The following is a 15,372-nucleotide window of genomic DNA, read 5'->3' as shown; positions in this document are numbered from 1 at the left end:
AAAATTGTGCCCGAAACACATTTTGTTTATATCGGAACATATGAAAAACATATTTTTCTAACAGTGTACGAATGTCCATTTACTAGACACTTTATTTAGCTGACACTTTTTCGGGTTCTTTTTTGTATGTTTGCTCACACTTTAAAGGACATTATTGGCCAAATAGCGCTTATTTTCGTAAGGCCATTTGGTCACAATTCAAGAATCAAGTTTTCAAAACAAGCTCATATAGCTCTTGAAGTAGTTGAGGTAGGTTTTCAAAATGGCAATTGTTGTTCTACATGCTGTTAGTACAAGTAAAAACAGAAGAAAAATTAAAGTTTTTAACATTAGTTTTATTTCGGTAGTGAAAGGGTTAAGGAAAATAGGAAAATGTCAATAAAATGAAATCAAACAAGTATATACGGCCGTAAGTTCGGCCAGGCCGAATCTTATGTACCCTCCACCATGGATTGCATAGAAACTTGTACTAAAGACTGTCATCCACAATCGAATTACTTGGGTTGCGGTAACACTTGCCGATGGCAAGGTATCTTAAAACTTCTTAACACCGTATTCTCAATTATAAATTAGTCCATACGGAACAAAAATAAGGCCGATTAAATACGTAAATAATTCAGTGTGACAACATTTTCAATAGAAATCAAAATTTTGACAAAATTTTCTATAGAAATAAAATTTTGACAAAATTTTTTATAGAAATAAAATTTCGACAAAATTTTCTATAGAAACAAATTTTGACAAAATTTCGAGAGAAATAAAAATTTGACAAAATTTTCTAGAGAAATAAAATTTTGACAAAATTTTCTATAACAATATAAATTTCCTTCGTTTTGTTTTGTTATTGTTGGTTTTTTCCTTTAATCATTGTTGTCGTTATTGATTTCAGCCTAAAACCATGCATTGACTAAACTACAAGTGTAGCTGAACCAACAGAGGAGAAGAATGTTTGTCAAATTTATTTGGGCAAAGCCCTATAGACTGCAAGAAATTTGACAAAAATTCTTTTCCTCTGTTGGTTAAGTTACACTTGTAGTTTAGTCAATGCATGGTTTTAGGCTGAAATCAAAAACGACAACAACAGCAATAAAATTTTGACAAAATTTTCTATAGAAATAAAATTTTGACAAAATTTTCTATAGAACGAAATCATGACAAAATTTTGTATAGCAATAAAATTTTGACAAAATTTTCTAAAGAAATAAAATTTTGGTAGATTATTTTTGGGGATCGGCTATATATAACTACACCCTCAAAAAAAATCGCTTCTTTAACATATGTTCCAAACATATTTTGCAGGAAGCACATATATTATTGCATACTACCGAAACATTAATATGTTTGTTTTATGTGAACATATTATATGTTTGGAAGCATTTTGAGCCAAAAATATTATATGCTTGGAAGAATTTTTCCCAAACACGATTGTGCTCATTCCCTAACATACTCGTAATTTTCAATTTTTTTAGTTATTGGCACCTTTTTCTGTAATACAAATAATGTTGAAGAAATTATTCACTTTTATAAATTTTTTAAATTTTACCTTTCGCCTGCACGGAGAATCGAACCGAGGACCATACAGTTTGTAAGCCAACACACTATCCACTGGGCTACGTAGCTGTTATAGTCACCAGTAGATAATTATCGTTTTAAGTTACATTTATATAGCATAGTTTGCAGCGCCCACGAGCCCATGCAAACATAACATTATTTAACAGAAACATACATTTGTTTGCCACGTGGAGCAGTGGTTAGCATGTCTGCCTTGCATGCAAAGGGTCGTGGGTTCAATCCCTGCTCCGACCGAACATTTTTTTTTTTTTTTTTTAATTTACACATTTATATTTATACTATATTAAATTTTTTTTAAATGAAACTTCGAAATGTGCGTTATTAAAGATTTATAGTCAGTAACAGTGCTTGATATAAACGAAATTGACTGATTTTTGGATAAAATATTATTTTTTATTGCAAAAATAACAATATTGTAATAAAAAACTGTTTTTGGACAAAACTTTTAAATTTGGAAGGAATTCAAAAACTAACAAAAGAAGAACGTGGAGTCGAGTATAAACATACATACATAATTTTATAATATAAACATACATTTATTTAGGAGTGAACAGTTTTTTACTAGCATTTAACACCATCGCTCTAAAATTCCTTTTATTTTTCTTTAATAATTCATTTTAAAGAAAATAAACTTTTTAAATTGTTTTAGCTGTAAAACTCGAACTTAATGCCCGCTTTTATATTTGATGGTGTCCGTCAACTCCTCGTGGACTACTAAAGAGGAACTAAAGTTTGTTTTTTTACATTTTACTGTGTAATTTTTCACTATTTCCTCCTTATTTCATTTTACTGTCCCAACTCTAAAAAGTGTATAGTGCCCTTTCGCTATTTTTATGAAGACCCCTGATTTCTTTTAACGAACCAAGAAAAAAATTGTGCCCATAATGCCAAAATGATAAACAAAACACATGTCCACACATACATAAAATGCTGCTCTCACGGCGAAAACACATGCTGTTTTTTTTTTTTAATGTCTATTCTCTTGGTTCCGACTGTCTATTCTCTTTATTCAAATTAAATAATATTTAGACTTAAGCATATAAAATTTTTGGCCTTATCATAAAACAGTTTTCCGAAACAACATACAAGCGGTTTCACAGAAATTGTTCTCTTTTGACTCTTTTGCTGTGTTATATTGATATCTTTCGTCAACTCTCCCGGTTTCCATCTCTATTTCTCTCTATACTCTCTCTGTCGCTTTGAATAAAATATCACAAAATATGTATGTTTAGTCGAAATTTGTAAATTTATATATGTTTGTATTCACACATATGATTTTTATGAAACATTCATGCCCCAAACATAATATATTCTAACATATTAACATAGATGTCCCAAACATTTAGTGTTAGTTTAGGAACATTACATGTTCGCACTTAAATATATTGTGGTTTAAAATCGTGCCCGAAACACATTTTGTTTATATCGGAACATATGAAAAACATATTTTTCTAACAGTGTATAGACCGATAAGAACCAATTTTGTCATGGTTGTTAGCGTCCATACACCCAAAAAAAGTGAACCCACCGTGGAAGAAAATGTAGGTTTATTTTAGAAAATTTTAACTAAAATAGTTTTCTAATTGCAACATGTTACAAATAAGTTAATACTTTTTGTCAAATTGAAGAAAATTTATTAAAAATAATTAATTTTTTTAAGAACATTTCATATGTTTCAATAAAAAATTGGATTAAATTGGTTAAAATGTCTTTAGCGCTATACGAAGTTCATGACAGGTACAATTTTAGTAAAATTTACTCATTTGAGAGACTTATGAATTCAATTTAAGCAAACTTCTGCCATTTTAGGAAAATATGAACTATTTTATTTTTTAGTAAAATTGTGCACTATATTTGTGTATACCTTTTTTTCTTATTTTTAGTTCACGTCATTAAAGTTACCAGAAAATTATTCAAATAAGGAACATTTACTCATATTGTGCAAAATTTAACTAAAATCAACTAATCTTCATGAACTAAAATAAAGTTCAGTTGGCATTAGAGCCCCCTTTTTCTGGGTGTATACTAGCGCAATGTACCAAATGTCACCACGTACCAAATTTCAACCGGGATGAATTTTGCTCCTCCAATAGCTCCGGTGGTAAAATCTGGGGATCGGTTTAAGACCGGTATGGACCAATTTTTGCATGGTTGTTAGAGACCATATACTTACACCAAGTACCAAATTTCCACCGGATCGGGTGAATTTTGCTCTTCCAAGGGGCTCCGGAGATCAAATCTTGGGATCGCTTTATATGGGGGCTATATGTAATTATGGACCGATGTGAACCAAGTTTTGCATGGGTGTTAGAGACCATATACTAACACCGTGTACCAAATTTCAGCCGGCTAGGATGAAATTTGCTTCTCTTGGAGGCTCCGCAAGCCAAATCGGGGTATCGGTTTATATGGGTTCTATATATAATTGTGGACCGATATGGACCAAGTTTTGCATGCTTGTTAGAGACAATATACTAACACCACGTACCAAATTTCAACCAAACCGGTTTATACACCCTCAAACAAAATCGCTTCTTTAACATATGTTCCAAACATATTTTGCAGGAAGCACATATATTATTGGATACTGCCGAAACATTAACATGTTTGTTTTATGTGAAATATTATATGTTTGGAAGCATTTTGAGCCCAAAAATATTATATACTTGGAAGAATTTTTCCCAAAGACGATTGTGCTCATTGCCCAACATACTCGTAATTTTCAATTCCACGAAATATTTTAGTTCTTGGCACCTTTTTCTGTAATACAAATAATGTTGAAGAAATTATTCACTTTTATAAAGTTTTTAAATTTTAACTTTCGTTAAAATTTAAAAACTTACGGAGATTCGAACCGAGGACCATACAGTTTGTAAGCCAACACACTATCCACTGGACTACGTAGCTGTTATAGTCACCAGTAGATAATTATCGTTATAAGTTACATTTATATAGCATAGTTTGCAGCGCCCACGAGCCCATGCAAACATAACATTATTTAACAGAAACATACATTTGTTTGCCACGTGGAGCAGTGGTTCGCATGTCTGCCTTGCATGCAAAGGGTCGTGGGTTCAATGCCTGCTCAGACCGAACACTTTTTTTTTAATTTACACATTTATATTCATACTATATTAAATTTTTATAATGAAACTTCGAAATGTGGGTTATTAATCATTTTACTGTCCCAACTCTAAAAATAGTATAGTGCCCTTTCGTTATTTTTATGGAGACCCCTGATTTCTTTTAACGAACCAAGAAAAAAATTGTGTCCATAATGCCAAAATGATAAACAAAACACATGTCTATACATACAGTATGTCAAGAAAGTCTTTTGACATTGCCAAATATTTCAAATTCCAGAAATAATTGAAGTAAAAATCGAGTTGTTAATTCGTTTTGAGAAAAATAAAATATGTATACTTTGCAAAATACATAATAAAATATTTTTTAAAATTAAATTATATTTAATTTTGGAACAAAACATAAGTTTTATCCTATTGTCAAAACACTTTCTTGACATACTGTACATAAAATGCTGCTCTCAAGGCGAAAACATATGCTGTTTGTTTTTCAAATGTCTATTCTCTTGGTTCCGAATGTCTCTTCTCTTTATTCAAATTAAATAATATTTAGACTTAAGCATATCAAATGTTTGGCCTTATCATAAAACAGTTTTCCGAAACAACATAAAAGCGGTTTCATAGAAATTGTTCTGTTTTGATTCTTTCGCTGTGTTATGTTGATATCTTTCGTCAACTCTCCCGGTTTCCATCTTTCTCTACACTCTCTCTGTCGCTTTGAATAAAATATCACAACATATGTATGTTTAGTCGAAATTTGTAAATATATATAAGTTTGCATTCACACATATGATTTTTATGAAACATTCATGCCCCAAACATAATATATTCTAACATATTAACATAGATGTCCCAAACATTTAGTGTTAGTTTAGGAATATTACATGTTTGCACTTAAATATATTGTGTTTTAAAATTGTGCCCGAAACACATTTGGTTTATATCGGAACATATGAAAAACATATTTTTCTAACAGTGTATGGTTCTATATATAATTGTGGACCGATGTGGTCCAATTTTTGCATAGTTGTTAGAGACCATATACATACATCATGTACCAAATTTCAGCCGGATTGGATGAAATTTGCTTTTCTTAGAGGCTCCGCAAGCCAAATCGGGGGATCGGTTTATATGGGGGCTATATATAATTATTGACCGATGTGGACAAATTTTTGCATAGTTGTTAGAGATTATATACTAACACCATGTACCAAATTTCAGCCGGATCGGATGAAATTTTCTTCTCTTAGAGGCTCCGTAAGCCAAATCTGGTGATAGGTTTACAGTCGACTCCGCTTTAGCGCAATGCGCTTTACTGAAAAACCTCGGATAACTGAAATCGATCGCATTCCCCAGTTGTTTTTTCTGTCCATTTCATTTAAATTACTCCGCTTTAGTGAAACTCCGCTTAACTGAAAAAATCGGATTACTGAAAAGTTTTTTGTGTTCAAATGAGTTTCGTCACATTAGTATGACTTCGCTTTACTGAAAATGCCACATTCTCGCTATTGAGAGAGAGTACATTTTCTTCTCCGTATTGAGAACGCTTTATTTCAAGTGAAGATGGCACTTTCAAAACAGTTTAAATCACTCTGTAAATAAAATCAACTGAAAGGTAAAATTGTAGATGGCACACACACGGAATCAAACACCTTGTTTTTATTATTTTATGTACATAGCATTGGTCATAAGTTCGGTTAACTGAAATTGAGTGGATTTTTTCCAGTTATACGGAGTCCGCTTTACTGAAACTTTTTCAGTTATCCGAAGTTCGCATTACTGGAAGTTTTTTTCAGTTATCCGTAGTCCGCTTTAGCAAAAACTTCGGATAACTGAAATTAAATGGCTGCATTTTTAACGTTTCAGTAAAGCGGAGTCGACTGTATATGGGGTCTATATATAATTATGAACCGATGTGGACCAATTTTTGCATGGTTGTTAAGGACCATATACTAACATCATGTACCAAATTTGCTTCTCTTAGAGGGTCTGCAAGCTAAATTTGGGGGTCCGTTTCTATGGGGGCTATACATAAAAGTGGACCGATATGGCCCATTTGCAATACCATCCATAACATGTTTGGGATATACAATTTTTTGTAAATATAATATGTTTGGATGCAAAAGAATGGAAGTAACCAATTGGCGCCTTAAAAATATATATACACAAAGAAAATTTTTTTTCTACCAGTGTATGCCTAAGGTGAAACATAACATGATTGATCAATGCAAACAATATTGTTTGGACAAATCCTGAAAAGTATATGCTTGAAGCTACATGTGTTTGGAGTACTTTTTTGTTTTTGTTTTTTTTTGTTTTTTGGAAGAAGTAGTTATCTCTGTGTGGTTGTTTTTATACATTTAACCACTCTGTGGAAAAGGGTATTATATGTTAGGGCATATATTTGCAACACCCAGAAGGAGACGACATAGATACATGTACGCTCACAAAAAATCGCTTCTGTAACATATACTCCCAAACATATTTTGCTTCAAGCATATACATTTTTGGCTATTGCCCAAACATTTATATGTTTGATCTCTTCCAATATATAATATGTTTGAAAGCACATTGGTCTAAACAATATATGTTTGGGTAGTCAATTTCCAAACATTTTGTATTTTTGCATCCAAATTCAATAATGTTGTCTTCCAAAAAACAATATGTTATTATGTGAACATATAATATGTTTGGAAGCATTTTGCACCCAAAAATATTATATGCTTAAAAAAATTCTCCCAAACAATATTGTGCTCAAAATTTTATTTATTTATTTATATATTTACAATCATAATGAATTATGAAAATAAACAGGTAATATAGGTGCTAACAACATAGGTTTTCGACCTGAATGCTCAAAATTTTGTTTCTGCCCAATTGTATATTCCCCCACATCTTTCTCACTTCCACGAGATTTTTTAGTTCTTAGCACCTTTTTCTGTGATACAAACATTGTAGAAGAAATTATTCAAGTGTATGATTTTTTTTATATTTTAATTTTACCTTTTGCCGGACGGGGATTCGAACAGCGGACCACACAGTTTGTAAGGATCAAAGAAGTAGCTGATCAATTACCCAAGGAAAAATAAAATGTTAATGTTTATAGGCTATTTCTAAATTAATATATGTTTGCATCCAAGCATATTATATTTACAAACATTTTATGTCCCAAACATAATATGTTCTAACATATTAACATATATGTCCCAAACATGTTATGCTAGTTTATGAACATTATATGCTTGCACTCAAAAATATTGTGTTTAAAAATTTGTGTTCCAAACATATAATGTTTATAGCCAAACATATGAAAAACAGTCTTTTTCATCCGTGTGGTGTCTTTGGCAGTAATGCTTAGGGACGGCCCGATATGTACTTAATTATCCCCAGAGGCCAGATTTATTCAAATTTTACACAAAAAGTACAAGTAATAGCATCGTCAAGTATGATATATTTGATTTAAATCGATTCAGATTTATATATAGCTCCCATATATATCTATCACAGAATTTTCACTTATATGACGGCAGAGGGCAACATTTTACTCCGATATATATAATTCTATAATAATATATTTGTAATTGTATTATAATCATTTATTTATTTTTAAGTATTAAAGTATTCCTTCCAATGAATCATTCCCAAGCAAGCTTTTAATTTTAATTTTGTTAAAGTTTAACTGAGAATTCGTTCCACATTTGCTGCGGAGTGTGGAAGAACAATAATACTCTGTACGAATGATGATGAAGCTAGAAAAGCCAAAGTGAAGTCCCCACGATTCAACTCCGAATTATTTTCCAAAAACTTTTCAAATTTATTTCAATATTTTCAAAAATTTTCTGAAAATCTAATACGTTTAATTCCCTAAAGTCTGAGTTCTTTATCTAACTGAGCTAATATCGTTATTTTCGAGGCGAAAATCGGAATTTTCTTGTTTTGAGTAAAATATGCTGTCAAAATGCTGCTCTTAAGGCAAAAACATTTTCTCCTTTTTTTCCAAATGCCTCTTCTCTTTGTCGCTTTCTTTTCTACTTATACACATTTTAATATTGAAATTAAATAATATTTCTAATTCTATCTCTTAACTCTCTTTATCTATCATTTCGCTCGCACTTTGACTAAGATATTGCAACATACATAAATATGTTTACTTGAATTTTCTAAATTATTATATGTTTACATACACACATATTAGTTTTATGAAAAGTTCATGTTCCGAACCTAAAATTTTCTTGCATTTTAACCCATAAATGCACAATGTATCTTTTAAAATACAATCAGAAAAAAAATTCTAGCGTCTCAAAAATTTTGACCGAATTCTATGAAATCGAGTTTGATGCATTTAAAGCACCATAACTGCTATTTTTATACCCTCCACCATAGGATGGGGGTATATTAACTTTGTCATTCCGTTTGTAACACATCGAAATATTGCTCTAAGACCCCATAAAGTATATATATTCTGGGTCGTGGTGAAATTCTGAGTCGATCTAAGCATGTCCGTCCGTCCGTCCGTCTGTCCGTCTGTCCGTCTGTCCGGCTGTCCGTCCGTCTGTGGAAATCACGCTAACTTCCGAACGAAACAAGCTATCGACTTGAAACTTGGCACAAGTAGTTGTTATTGATGTAGGTCGGATGGTATTGAAAATGGGCCATATCGGACCATGTTTACGTATAGCCCCCATATAAACCGATCCCCAAATTTGGCTTGGGGAGCCTCCCGGAGCAGCAAAATTAATCCGATCCGGTTGAAATTTGGTACGTGGTCTAAGTATACGGTCTCTAACAACCATGCAAAAATTGGTCCATATCGGTCCATAATTATTTATAGCTCCCATATAAACCGATCCCCAGATTTGATCTCCGGAGCCTCTTGGAGGGGCAAAATTCATCCGATCCGATTGAAATTTGGTACCTGATGTTAGTATATGGTCTCTAACAACCATGCAAAAATTGGTCCATATCGGTCCATAATTATATATAGCCCCCATATAAACCGATCCCCAGATTTGACCTCCGGAGACTTTTGGAGGGGCAAAATTCATCCAATCCGGTTGAAATTTGGTACCTGATGTTAGTATACGGCCTCTAACAACCATGCAAAAATTGGTCCATATCGGTCCATAATTATATATAGCTCCCATATAAACCGATCCCCAGATTTGACCACCGGAGCCTCTTGGAGGAGCAAAATTCATCCGATCCGGTTGAAATTTAGTACGTGGTCTTAGTATACGGTTTTTAACAACCATGCAAAAATTGGTCCATATCGGTCCATAATTATATATAGCCCCCATAGAAACCGATCCCCAGATTTGACCACCGGAGCCTCTTGGAGGAGCAAAATTCATCCGATCCGGTTGAAATTTAGTACGTGGTCTTAGCATACTGTTTTTAACAACCATGCAAAAATTGGTCCATATCGGTCCATAATTATATATAGTTCCCATATAAACCGTCCCCAGATTTGACGTCCAGAACCTCTTGGAGGAGCAAAAGTCATCCGATACGGTTGAAATTTGGTACATTTTGTCAATATATGGCCTCTAACAGCCATGTAAAAATTGGTCCATATCGGTCTTTAGTTATATATATCCGATGACTTATTACACAAAAATTGGTCCATATCGCCAAAAATAATCTACCAAAACTTTATTTCCATAGAAAATTTTGTCAAATTTTATTACTGTAGAAAGTTTTGTCAAAATTTCATTTCTATAGAAAGTTTTGTCAAAAGTTTATTTCTATACAAATGTTTGTCAAAATTTTATTTCCATAGAAAATTTTGTCAAAATTTTATTTCTATAAAAAATTTTGTAATCTACCAAAACTTTATTTCCATAGAAAATTTTGTCAAATTTTATTACTATAGAAAGTTTTGTTAAAATTTCATTTCTATAGAAAGTTTTGTCAAAAGTTTATTCTATAGAAATGTTTGTCAAAATTTTATTTCTGTAGAAAATTTTGTAAAAAAATTATTTCTGTAGAAAATTTTGTCAACATTTTATTTCTATACTAAGTTTTGTCAAAATTTCATTTCTATACAAAATTTTGTCAACCCAGGAAAAACTCTCATTACCCGGTAATCTTGTAGGTAAGCCCATTTAAAAATTAATAACCACTTATTAATTGGCATCGCTTCGGATTACATTTACATACGCATGTCCTAGAAGGAAAGTACTTCTCCCCAGGCATACTTTCGGCAATAAAATAGGTAGTGAATTTAAAGCATATAATCACCTAATATGTAATGATTTACTTAAGAACTACTTGAATAGAAACGAATATTGTATAAATAAACAAAATATCTAATAAATAATCTAAATTAATTTATTTCACACTTAAAATAGAAATAAATGTAGGTTGTTTCAGGGAGTTGGATTCGTGAATTACGTTATAATATGTCCAATAGCCAATTCACATAAGGTTCAAAATCTACTAAAAGTGGATTTTAAGTCTCTTTTTTATAAGGCAAATGGCATTTGAAATTTAGTTTAAGCGCATTTTGGAAGTGTAATGTGAATGAGGTATAAGAAAGCATTTATTTAAAACATAATATGACAATGTCATTAAACACAATTATTATGAAATATTTGTGATAAAAATTTCTTAACGAAAAATTTTCAGAATTACCGTTACATTACATATTCTTTTTGATTTTTTTTATGTAAGTGCTCGATTATGTGAATAATTATACCTAATGGTACCATCATTTATTCTATTTTATTAATTCGTTAACTACAACTGCATAAAATTTGAGAATAACAATTCGAAAATTACCGAGAAGTATTTATTTTTGTCATTACAAGTTAGTCATTATAAATCGCCGCAATGTAATGCAACGTGTAATGGCAGCTTTAAGCCTGGTAATGTCAATTGTAATGAGATGTGGTTACCTAGTTTTTGCTGGGAACATTTTATTTCTATAGAAATTTTGTGTCAAAATTGTATTGCTATAGAAAATTTTGTCAACATTTTACTTCCATAGAAAATTTTGTCAACATTTTATTTCTATAGAAAATTTTGTCAAGTTTTTATTTCTATAGAAAATTTTGTCAAATTTTTATTTCTATAGAAAATTTTGTCAAAATTTTATTTCTATAGAAAATTTTGTCAAACTAGATTATATACGTATTTAATCGGCCTTTTTTTGTTTAATATATACCCCGTATGGGCTAACTTACAATTTAGAAGACAGTGTTAAAAAGTTTTACGATACCTTCGATTGTGGATGACAGCCTTTAGTAGAAGTTCCTACGCAATCCATGGTGGAGGGTACATAAGATTCGGCCTGGCCGAACTTACGGCCGTATATACTTGTTTAAAATATGTTTTTTCGTAAAAGTTTGTCGTACTTTTGAGTAATCCAAATTGAAAATCAAATTTTGAAAAAAAAAATCAAAACCCACAAATTGGAAGTTAAATAATATTTACCAGAGATGAAAGTAATGTTGATAAAAAACCGTGTAATGTAATTTGTAAATAAAAATTTAGTTTAATGCATTATTCAGATACAACCACTATTAAAAAACACATACATTTTTTTAATGTGGTATGTAGATTTTCTTTTTTTTTACCATTTTGCATATTATATTTTATTTTCGGAGGAATCGGTGATCTTGTGCATTTAACATATGTGTCCCAAAAATTTTATGATAATTTAGGAACATTATATTTGTACATTTAAAAATATTGCATTTAAAAAGTTCATTTTGTTATACCAGAATATATGAAAAACACTCTATACGCGTAAATAGTCAAAAGTCGCCTTTGCCTTGTATTGATAAAAAAGTCGATTAGTCGATTTTCGACTCTAAGCCTACACCCAGAGAAGAAATATGACCACCTCAAACCTGTTTTAAGAGCAAAATGTTATTTTTTGGGTGGTGACCATGTAACATGGTTTTCGCAACCATGTTATTTTCTCGGAAATCATGTATCTGATTTCGGTAAGCAGGTTATATTTGACGATAAAAATAACATTTTAGTGACAAACATGTTACATGGTCACCATACAAAAATAACATTTTGCTTTTGAAACATGTTTGAGGTGATCATATTCCTTCTCTGCGTGTAGGAGCGCGATAAATGAATAATCTCATCCCGTGATATTGTTATACCCTCCACCATAGGATGGGGGGTATATTAACTTTGTCATTCCGTTTGTAACACATCGAAATATTGCTCTAAGACCCCATAAAGTATATATATTTTGGGTCGTGGTGAAATTCTGAGTCGATCTGAGCATGTCCGTCCGTCCGTCCGTCCGTCCGTCTGTTGAAATCACGCTAACTTCCGAACGAAACAAGCTATCGACTTGAAACTTGGCACAAGGAGTTGTTATTGATGTAGGTCGGATGGTATTGCACATGGGCCATATCGGTCCACTTTTACGTATAGCCCCCATATAAACGGACCCCCAAATTTGGCTTGCGAGGCCTCTAAGAGAAGCAAATTTCATCCGATCCGGCTGAAATTTGGTACATGATGTTAGTATATGGTCTCGAACAACCATGCAAAAACTGGTCCACATCGGTCCATAATTATATATAGCCCCCATATAAACCGATCCCCCGATTTGGCTTGCGAGGCCTCTAAGAGAAGCAAATTTCATCCGATCCGGCTGAAATTTGGTACATGGTGTTAGTATATGGTCTCTAATAACCATGCAAAAATTGGTTCATAATTATATATAGCCCCCATATAAACCGATCACCATATTTGACCTCCGGAGCCTCTTGGAAGACCAAAATTCATCTGATTCAGTTGAAATTTGGTACGTGGTTTTAATATATGGCCTTAAACTCCCATGTAAAACTTAGTCGATATAGGTCCATATTTATATATATGCCCCATATAAACCGATCCCCAGATTTGACCTCCAGAGCCCCTTGGAAGAGCAAAATTCTTCCCATTCGGTTTAAATTTGGTACGTGATGTTAGTATATGGTATCCAACAACCATGCAGGAATTGGTTCCTATCTGTCCATAATTATATATAGCTCCCATATAAACGATCCCCAGATTTGAACTCCGGTGCCTTTTGGAGCAGCAAAATTCATTCGATCTGCGTGAAATTTGGTACGTGGGCGTAGTATATGATATGTAACAACCATGCCAAAAGTGGTCCATATCAGTCCATAATCATACATAGCCCCATATAAACCGATCCCGAGATTTGGTTTTGGAGCCTCTTGGAGGAGCAAATTTAATCCGAGTGAGTTGAAATTTGGTACATTGTGCTAGTATATGATCGTTAACAACCATGCCTAACTAGGTCCACATCGGTCTATAGTTATATATGGCCCTCAGATAAATCGATCCCCATTCACACAAAAATTGGTCCATATCAAGTTTATAATTGTATATAGTCCCCATATAAGCGACCCCCATATTTCAATTCTGGCTCTCTACGTACCGTGCAAAAAGTCCATATCGATTCGTAAATATTTGTAGACTTAACTATACATAACTTTTTTGTCTAGTATATACCACGTATGGGCTAACTCACAATTTAGAAAACGATGTTAAGAAGTTTTAAGATACCACAACCCAAGTAATCCGATTGTGGATGACAGTCTTTCGTAGAAGTTTCTACGCAATCCATGGTGGAGGGTACATAAGATTCGGCCTGGCCGAACTTACGGCAGTATATACTTGTTTTCCCTTCGGCATTGCGGTTTTACCTGTTTTCAATTAAAATTTTATTTTAATTTCAAAATAGGTTTGATTTTATTAAATTTGAATCTAAACACAAATTAATTGCACAAATTAATTTTTAATTAATGTATAAAGGATTGAAGTATTTTCCGTTACACATTAGTAGGAGTTTTTGGGCTCATTACTTGAAGATTCTAAACATTTCATTTTTTGGCTACAGTAGAACCTCTGACACGATAAGACACTATAAACTTATCGCTGTTATAGAAATCTATAGTCAAATTGAAATTGATTATGGGAGTGTACACAGGAAATATATCGGTTGTAATGATCAAATTCGTTATGTTGTACATTTTGTTCTGAAAAAGCAAAATAAAGATATATTTTTAAAATTTATTACGCTTTTAACTCACTCCCAAGACAGGGCATGAAAGGGGCAGTTCACTGTTCCTCCTAACTTTATCCACTATATCTTTGGCAAGTGGAATTGGGCTATTCGCACCCCATAACAAATCACAAACTCTCCATTTAATATCTACAAATTTAATAATTTTAAGTCCATTTGATGGTCGTACATGAATCAAACCAGCCGCAACCACGTTGTCGGGCATATTATGTTTTAACTCGAACATAACATTGAAAGCATATCGGCTGGTGTTCAGTTTGAGCAAATCGCATTCCAAGTGTTTCATAAGACTGTGATCGAAAATTGGACAAGTGACATTATGAAAGACCACATTAAAAGAACGTTTCCCACCCTGCGGAAAAAATCAGACTTTACATCAAAACAAATTTCTCCAGTCCATAAAGGCTTACCTCCATTGGAAATATGAAATTCAAAAAAAGAATTGGCAATAAAATCTCCGATATCATTGTTGCACGCATGGTTTTACTTGAATGACAAAATGTAATTTGGAAAGAATCCAAAAATTTAATGTGCAGCAAATTTATATACTTTTTTGTTCAAAAATAGATTGAAAATTAATTAATGTCCCTATACGATATTGACAAGTACGAGTATATATGGCCAGGTCGAAAGTTAAATACCCACCACTAT

General features: G+C 32.4%; 1 protein-coding gene across 1 annotated transcript; it reads right to left on the bottom strand.

Moving 5' to 3' along the window:
* Positions 1-14,518: 14,518 nt before the first annotated feature.
* On the bottom strand, positions 14,519-15,137 carry LOC142230959 (uncharacterized). The gene is made up of 3 exons (XM_075301577.1): positions 15,132-15,137; positions 14,729-15,073; positions 14,519-14,674 (listed from the first exon to the last, which is right to left on the bottom strand). Exons 1-3 carry the CDS (start codon positions 15,135-15,137, stop codon positions 14,519-14,521), a joined length of 507 nt encoding a protein of 168 aa, XP_075157692.1.
* Positions 15,138-15,372: the final 235 nt, after the last annotated feature.

This window comes from Haematobia irritans, chromosome 3 (genome assembly GCF_050003625.1).
Source record: "Haematobia irritans isolate KBUSLIRL chromosome 3, ASM5000362v1, whole genome shotgun sequence".
NCBI classification, from domain to species: Eukaryota; Metazoa; Arthropoda; class Insecta; order Diptera; family Muscidae; genus Haematobia; species Haematobia irritans.
This window is presented reverse-complemented; position numbering and strand designations above follow the sequence as displayed.